Raw genomic sequence first — 8872 nt, 5'->3', positions numbered from 1 at the left:
ACTAATCGCGAAAATGGGAAATACGCGGTTCTTTTGAATCCGTATTCTCCGAGTTCTTTGCAATTCGATGATTTTCAAAATATAAGCAGTCGATTTTACGGTGTTCGTCGTTTATAATTTCTCAGAAAAGAGAAGAAGATTTAGTCTTTTTAACAACCAAGTATCGATAACAGAGAAAATGGGATTTTATTTCGATCTGAAGGATGTTAACGATGTACACATTTAGCAGAAATTTGCATCACCAGTCTGACTCATTGTTATATGATAAGGGGTTAAAGGTAGGTACGTACCTCGTGTATATATGTAGAAGTCCTGTGAATGGTAACATGCGACCAGTGCGACGCTGTTGATCAAAGTCTCAAATTCTATGTGTTGATAACTTAATGTGTTGTTTCGAGTTCTGAAAATTAACATATTTCGTTGAGCATTACGTGAATAAATTACTGCGCAAATTTATACCAAGAAATTACGTGTGCTTCCGAAAGTCGTGTTTCCAACGTATGCACCCCACTCCGGCTACCTTGAAGCCGACTGATCGACTGGAAGTCTTCTCTGATAGCGTGATACTTTATGATCGGTTTGCAGCGCCACCAACTTTGCACGTATACATGGATCACACATCACACATGGTATAGGAATATCCATGCATGTATAACAATCATTATTTGCGAAGAATGCATTTACGAGTACGAGATCTGCAAGCAGACTAAGTCTGTGTCCGCAAATTGCGATCGAGAACTGCATATACATTTTTCTTGACATTTTAATAAATAAAAAAAGTTTAAATACTTTGCAATGTATGTTGAAAAAAATGCAAACAAATAGAAAATTTTTTATTGCAATCCATACACATTCGAAACCATCAGATGGCACTTCGTTTTTCCTCTTGTTACCGTACACTCTAAACGTAATTTAAATTTAATTGCTTGAAAATAAGTGAAAAATGTAAACGATACACTATTTTTCATAGAATTAAATTTAAGCATTTTACTTGTTATTATATTTTATATTTATACTTATATTATTATATTACCAAAATACTTTTATATTAGTGTTGAGAGCATTTATCAAAAAATAAAAAATTATACTGAAATAAAGTGTTTTGAACATCAACAGGGATCAGACTTATTTTCTTTCTGCAGCAACGAGTCATCGGACTTTCCTCTTGTATTTCGTAGCTGAAACTGATGTAAAATATTTTAAGATTTTATTCTACCATTGGAAAATTATAGAATTTTTATTATTCATTTGCGCGGTTACCATTTCTTTCTTCCACGAGTTCTTTTCTCCTTTCTTTATAATGAGTAGGCAGATTCTCTAACATACTTTCGATAAAATTATCAAGAACTATTGACCTATTCATGGATGCCACTGGTGCTCTGCATACAGGGCATTCCTTCTTTTTTCTGTTCCATGTAGCAATACAATGCTGACAGAATGTGTGCATACAATTCAGTGTTGTTGCTCTCACAAATAACTCTGAACATATGCTGCAAGTCAATTGTTCATCCATTATATCGCTAACTTTATCAATTACAGTTTCTTTTTCCTGCTGTGTATTTAGAATGTTTTGAGTGGATATAGTCAAATCGATAGTGTCCAAGATTTGAAGGTCTGTTGGATCGTTTATGATTTCTAAAACTATGCAACTGTCGTCCGCAAATTCAGAGGGGCCTGCAGCTAGAAATACAAAGTTTGAATTACTGTCATTAGTCTCACTCTTTAATACATAATAAACTAAAGCTCCTACTATTAAATACATAAACGATGGTACCATTGTTCTGTATCGTTTCAGCTCTAGCTTCCTTTTCTCTCAAAGCCTTTTCTGTCTCCTTTAACTTCTCTTCCAAGACTGTTTTCTCATTCAACAATTGAGCCTGTATATTTCTCTCTTCTTTAACTCTATTTTCCATAACGCTCTTCCATTCAGCCTGTTGCTCTTCTCTCCATTTTTCCATCTGTACCCTCGTTTTGATCTCCAACTCTTCTTTCTCTTGTTTGCTCACGTTCAACGCTTCCTGCCACTTTTGCTTCTCATCGTTCAGTCGTTTCTCGAATTGCACTCGTTCATTTTCTAATTTTTCAAGCAGATCAGCATACATTTTATGCAAATGCTGCTCTTGGTCGTTACCGCTCGCTATTTTACCCTCTAAAATGACAATTTGTTTTTTCAGTTCATCCGTGTTCTCTTTAGCGGCAGATTGTTGTATCAAAAGTTGTTCCAACTGTTGTTTCAATGTATCTTGCTCCTTTTGCTTTGTCTGTAACTTTTCTTTGAGAATTCTCTTCTGACATTCCTGACTCTCTGCAAACGTTTTCTGCTCTGTAAGGACATTGTCCAATATTTGTTCGTCTAGTCTAGGCCTCTTAAGTCTAGGCTCATCTGTGACAACCGCGAATTTATATCTAAACTGTTTGCATGTACTGAACTGCACAATGTCCCCATCTTGGAACCTCTGGCTCACACCATGCACAAGAGGTACATCGTTGACGAATGTAATGGACGAACTTAAGTCCTTAATAGTCCATTCATTGTTTCCTTCGCATCTTATGATACAGTGTCTCCTAGATATCATTGTATCCAAAATAATTTCATCGTTATCTCTGGCACGACCTATCTTGAACTATTCGAAACGTAAAAAATTCGATCAATGAAGAGCGTGAAAGAACGGAAATAAATTAGCCTTGCGAAAAGGATTTTTACCTCGCTTTTATCAATGTGAATATTGTGAGGAGCATAACCACCTTCGTTAAGCCGTATCAACATAGGTACAAGTGGTTTCGGGTCGGACTCGTTTAATGTATTCGTTTTTACCACCTCCGGAGATTCCGGCGTTACCACACTTTTCCAATTAAGCGGTTTAAAGACAATCATACTTTTTGTCTTTTCTTTGCCAATCTACTGACCGAAGTTGCTAAACACGTGCAATAAAAAGATAAATAAATAGAGACGATGGAACTGCTATGGTAAAAGTCACGAAAACCTCGCATGGAGCAGTGATGAGGACGAGACAGGACGAGAATAACATTGAACTGCATTGGCCTGATTGGCCAGGTTTCCTCGCGCATGCGCGCTGATGCGTGCCCGGAACAGTAGCGTATCTATATGATGAGGGAAAGGTAGTGGGGCAGGATGTTGGCGGGAAAGTATCGGAACAATCTGTTTCTAATAAAGAAACGCGACTTGATTTTAGCACCCTCCCGTTCCCTAAGTAAAGGATAAGTGTGAATTATATATTATACGTATACGCACAATTATTGTAATAATTACAGGGTGTACCAGATAAAGTGTTACAAGCTGTTTTGTCAGAATCTAATGAAAATATCGACTTCATTTTTTTGTAAATTAAATAATAGTTTAGTATATATTACATTTTTTGGGATTATTTTGGGGGTGGGAGAGGAGGCCTCCAACATTGTTTTAAATGGAAATTTTGTTATATTGTGATACCTCCCACTAAACTGCGAATATTTGGTTGAGCCATGTTTTATTATTCGACATAGCTACAGAGTTTATTTAGTGGTTTATTTTCTACGTTCGGCGCGGTCGGCGATAACTCTGCAACTGTATGTTATAGTTCAACCAAATATTATTCAGTTTAGTGAAAGGTATCACAATAGCAAAAAATCAGTACTACTTTCTATGCAAAAAAATGTTGGGGCACCTTTACCTCCCAAAAAATTGCCCCAACAAAATGTAATACATACTAAAATGTTAGCACCCCTTAACGCATTTAATTTACAAAAAAAATTAAGTTGACATCTTCATTAGATTCTGAGAAAACAGCTTGTAACACTTTATTTGGTACACCCTGTATATATATATATATATGTATGTTAAATTTTAATATTTCATATACATATACAGATATATACTCAAATTCCAACATTTTGAAAAATTTTGTAGGGTGATCAAGTTACCCTATTTTATCCAGAGTTTTACTTTACTGATGCTAAAATCAGGGCGCATGCGCGGGAAAACGCTGCCAATATCTCGTCACTGTCATGGAGTCCTTGTCAACAGCATAGAGATCTGTTATCAATAAGTTATTGTTTGAACTAAGAGCGACAACTCGCGGCGAGTCTTACACTTAAAATGATACATTCTATTCGGAGAAACTCTATTCTAACGACACCTAGCTAGGACAATAGAATGAAAAATCTGACGAATTTACTATAGAAATCTATTCTTTACTACGCTATAGGAAGTAGAGCGATGGACAACATTGAACGACTTTAGAAGACCCTACAGGAATTATCTTAATTCAGATAATATTTATTTGATAGGTATATAATACATTGAATTTGCCAGCACATGTGAGAGAAACACACACTTCTCGGCGAATAATACTTGCTGTTTCCTTATAATTCGACACCCTCCAATTATTCCTATACTACTGCTACCGAACATACTTTTCTTCCCCCCAGTTGTCCGTGGAACGGAGTATTTCAATTCAAATTCGAATCAACGCCCGCGCGATCGATCGATTACTTATCGATGCGCGGCAATCGACGCGACACATGATACCTGCATTACCATCTGTAGATACGACGTCGCAGCAAAAACGGAGCGGTCAAAGATGAATCGTGTCATCTAATCGCGACAATAAAATGCTCGAGATTTGCTAACAACAGGAGTTCGCGAACCCTCCATCTCTCGAAGGTGCACCGTAGTGCCATTTCGAATTACCGCCACACACGCAATATTTTTCAATTTTCAACTGTTCATTCTATATATAAATATACATATTCCAAAAAATCCCTTACAATTAACGTACGCAAAGTGTACCAAACAAAGGTATCGTTGAACAACTGGCATAACACGATTCAGGACACAGTGTCGAACAAAACGCGGAATCGCACGAACTTCTGTTGCAGGCAAAAACGTTTCTCATCGCAACGTGCTCTTTTCCTATCGGCGAGAGAGCGAGCGTCGCGACTGTTACATGGGCTTGTCCAGTGATCTGCCGCGATAAAATGTCAAACGTTATAAAAAATCATTCCCCGAAGAGTCTCAGAACCGCGACGCGTCACGCTCGACTCCGTGGGCTTGTAAGTAGGCAAGAAGAAAAATTGTTGAATCGATCCGCATGCGACGAACCACGATAATCGTACTGTCCGGTAAGCTGTATATGTATGTATATTATACAGAATATATGTGTGTATATATTCTGCGAGATATACGCGTATATATATCTGAACGACGAATTAATATTGGTCGCGAGCACGCGCGCGAATATTCGATGCGAGCTCGTCGACGCGTTTTTCCCCCTTTTCGTTTCGTTCCTCTCTATTCAGATTTCTTTTTGCTCTTTCATTCCATTCGATCGAGGATCATCGCTTTGACTGACGTCGTTGTCTATGTACAATGTCTGCGATAAACACTAATTAATTTATAAACATCGTTGTTGTTTATGTACAGACGTAATATAAACGCATTATACATTATAAAACGGACATGTGTAAAAGTGTCGCGAATCAAACAAACACAGTGCGCAGTTTTCTGGGTCGAGGCTGTCGGATACATACATACACCGGTTCTACTGATCGTGAATCGGTTTATTCAGAATCGGCGGCAGCGTTTCGCGGTGATCAAGCTGGTCGTTTTGCCAGCGAGACGATCGTTCGGCACAATCTTTGAAAAGGGGGTGCTTTGCTCGCACCCTCGAACCCCTCTGAAAAGCCGCAAAGCCTCAAGCCTTTGACTAAACTCGGCGCACACGTGTGTCGCCCGATTCGACTCGGTCTTGCGAAACGCGTGGTATCGCAAATCGCCATCGGTAGCCCGTGAACATTCTACCATCGATCAATCCTCCAATGAAATTGACCCGATAACTTCTACGCGCACTTTTTTCTACTCTAAAGGTGACTCTTCCCTTCGAATTCCCTTTCGGCGAACAAGAGGCTTGCCTAGACTCCACGTTCGTCGACTCGACAACGACAAATCAATATCTTGCCTACTGTCCTACCACGCTAAAATTTCACTCAACGTACCGGAAATGTATTTCTACAAATCAGGGACACGACTGTCGCGAACTCAAACGAACCCTGCGCGCCCCTTTAACGGACCCGTGTTCACGATCGCTGACCAATTCGTTCCACCTTTACAAATAATCCTGACAACAAAATGTGAAGCAATAACCGTGTACACAAAATAAGACTATCGAACCGATCAGCAAGTTGATCGCGGGGTCCGTTCATCACGTTTCGAGACGCAACCTGAAGTCGAATTACAAGACCCCGTGCGATCCGGAAACAGGGCTGTCGAGCGAGCAAGGCCTCGGGACACGGGAAGCGGTCGTGTCGGGAAACAAAGATACAAGAATTCTAAGATTTAAGAAACGCGAAAAAGTCAGAGAGACGCTCTGCTCGCGCGGCCGCGCACGCGTGAGAGTTCGATCTCGTATACCGTAAAAATCGTCACTAATCTAAAACGCTCGATTAGGACGCCGGACGATCACATACACACAGATACACACACACACCAGCGATCGGAGCATGCTGCGAAGCTATCACGTGCAAGCTCAAAAAAGTGGATCGTTCGAGCGTGTCCCGGGAAAAATTCATCGGACGTCCGCTCGTCCGCGTTTCCTGCCGCGAATCGACTACGGCTTACGCACGACGACGCTGAGACCGCGATGGAATACATACACGTTAGAACAGGTACAGACTGTAATAGAAAAAGTGCGCGTACAATCGAGTTCTCAATCGAGGCGCGGCGTCGTTCGCGGCCGAAAAAGCTCGTGGTCGCGAAAAAGGAGACGTCCGCGGGTACGTTACTTGATCGGCTTGCCCCAGCTTGCGAACTGTATGGACAGGGGCGGGATATCGCTGCTGGTCGACGACTCGTCCTCGCTACTAGTCGCGGACGTCTCCTCGGAGATCATCGCCTCGCCGCCGGCCTCCTGCGGCCTCTGTCCTCCGCCGCAGTCGTCGGCGACGGCTGCAGCGGCTGCGGCTGCGGCAACGGCCACGGCTACCGAGCAGTTCGACGAGGACGAGGAGGACGAGGACGAGGAACTCGACGAGGAGGAGGACGAGGGATCGCTTCTGGGTCTTCGCCGGGCTTTCGGCGTCGAGTTATAGGTCGGAGTCCACGCGGACTCCTCGACATGCGCGGAATCGGTCACGGAGATGCTTTTCGATCTGGCTCGCATGTCTACCGACGGCCTCCTCGGCGTCAGTCGAAGCGATCCTTGTCTGGACACGGACGATGACGTGTCCGGCCTGCTGATCTTCGGCGGCGTAGACCCGGCGAGCGAGCAGTCAGCGCTCCCGCCGCTCTTCGGTGTATCATCGTCGATCTCCAAGGTCCAGGAGACCGAGTCGCCTTTCTCCACCATGAACTTCACCATCGAGGACGACTGAGGACCGTTCTTGTCCGGCGATAGCGTGTGCTCGACTTGCTCCGGGCCCAACGATCGCGACAATCTAGGCGTCAGGTTCGCAAGAACGGTCACCACCTCGTTTTTTTGACGCAGCCTCCATTGCAGCTCCTCGTTCCGTTGCGCGAGCCGCTTGTTTTGCTTCGAGATCTGGTGGATCGACTCTTGCAGCACCTCATTGTCGTGCGCAATCTGCCTCTCGAGGGACTCTTTGCACTGGATCTGCGCTCTCAGGTCCTCGCACCTCGCCTCCAGCGTATCCACTCGCTGTTGAAGAGCATCCTTCTCCTCGATCTCGCGCCGACTGTTGTCCAGCTCCGATCGCAACAACGCGATCTCCTGACTACGGATCTCCAGCACCGATCTCAGGGACTCCACCTCCGCTGTCAACGCGGCGCCCTGATCGTGCACCACCGATCTCCGCTTCAGATCTGCTTCGCGGCGAGCGTATTCCGCTTCCTGTTCCGCTCGCAATTTCGTCAACGCTGCCCGGTGCTCCTTCGCCGCCTCGCTCAACCTGCGCCTCTCCTCCTGCAACGTGGCCTCCAGCGTTGCCATTTGATCCGCGTGTCGAGCTTCCACTGCAACCGGAGAGATTTTTAACATTAACAAAATTCAGCGATTGTTCGTACATCGATATTTAGTCGATAGACTATAAAAGCCAGTAGACCTAGCTCCGGTAACAAACGAGCCGAACAAGAAGAGGACTTGTAATTTCATACAGTCACATCGAAGGGAACACAAAGTTGGGGAAACTTTTGACGAATCTGTCTCTATTTTCTAGAGATCGATCGACGTCGTTCGGATAAAAGAAACGGGAAGAAAAACAGAGATTGCTAGGCAGGTGGGGGAGAGGCCAAGACGGATCAAGCCCGTCGAACGTGCCAACCTATAATTAACCTCGATGAACGTTACGTGGCCACTAAATCGAGAGAGAAGAGAAGCGTTTGCGATAGATTCGAGGAGTGTGCGTGTGCGTGCGCACGCGTGTGTGTGGCCGCTTTTGAAAATTCTTCGAGCCACGCGGACCGGGCCGAGTCGGACAGTGCGTGGGCCACCGGCCGTCACGCGGATTTTAATTAACAATTGCTCCACTTTAAACCTCTGCCACCGACATCGGGACCATTAAACTTGTTACCGGGAGAATATCATTATCATATATACGACACTGTGCCTGGCACAAAGCGGATGAGCCATCGTGCCGATTCCAACACGAAACATTCATCAACTGACCCTTAACCGCCTGCCCTACGACATGTAAGACTCGTTCAGATTGTTATTCTTTATTCTTTCGAATGGAACGATATTCTCTATCTCTATTGGCATCGACACTTGGTCGTAGCTTCAACCCTCTCGAATCTACTAACTTATAAACACTAACGAAATGCCTTCGACGATTTTATGCATTTATGACAAACATTGGTGGGTGTAACTTCAAACAATACAACGATTAAAGGAGTCTGAGAACGTCGAGACGCTGCTTGCAG

The 8872-nt window shown here is 43.6% G+C and overlaps 2 protein-coding genes across 8 annotated transcripts in view; both read right to left on the bottom strand.

The window, feature by feature from the left end:
* Positions 1–798: 798 nt before the first annotated feature.
* Positions 799–3768, bottom strand: LOC143217347 (uncharacterized). Its single transcript, XM_076441528.1, has 4 exons — positions 2705–3768; positions 1775–2624; positions 1261–1680; positions 799–1184 (listed from the first exon to the last, which is right to left on the bottom strand). Exons 1-4 carry the CDS (start codon positions 2873–2875, stop codon positions 1150–1152), a joined length of 1476 nt encoding a protein of 491 aa, XP_076297643.1. The 5' UTR covers positions 2876–3768; the 3' UTR covers positions 799–1149.
* Positions 3769–4255: 487 nt separating this feature from the next.
* The window catches only part of Toc (toucan), a 53862-nt gene continuing 49245 nt past the window's right edge, over positions 4256–8872 (bottom strand). For all 7 annotated transcript variants that reach the window (XM_076441515.1, XM_076441518.1, XM_076441517.1 and 4 more), the window contains one exon: positions 4256–7966. In XM_076441515.1, the coding sequence (XP_076297630.1) occupies positions 6777–7966 (1190 nt within the window). In that variant the 3' untranslated portion in view covers positions 4256–6776. The remainder of the gene's footprint in view (positions 7967–8872) is intronic.

This window comes from Lasioglossum baleicum, chromosome 16, assembly GCF_051020765.1.
Source record: "Lasioglossum baleicum chromosome 16, iyLasBale1, whole genome shotgun sequence".
Classification (NCBI taxonomy): Eukaryota; Metazoa; Arthropoda; class Insecta; order Hymenoptera; family Halictidae; genus Lasioglossum; species Lasioglossum baleicum.
This window is presented reverse-complemented; position numbering and strand designations above follow the sequence as displayed.

What these genes read in the sequence shown, in the direction of transcription:
- LOC143217347 (XM_076441528.1), bottom strand. Translation starts at nt 2,875, where the DNA reads ATGATTGTCTTTAAACCGCTTAATTGGAAAAGTGTGGTAACGCCGGAA. An exon ending in TTCACATTGATAAAAGCGAG is followed by an intron (nt 2,625 to 2,704) that starts GTAAAAATCCTT and finishes CGTTTCGAATAG; the next exon opens with TTCAAGATAGGTCGTGCCAG. An exon ending in TGAAACGATACAGAACAATG is followed by an intron (nt 1,681 to 1,774) that starts GTACCATCGTTT and finishes TTGTATTTCTAG; the next exon opens with CTGCAGGCCCCTCTGAATTT.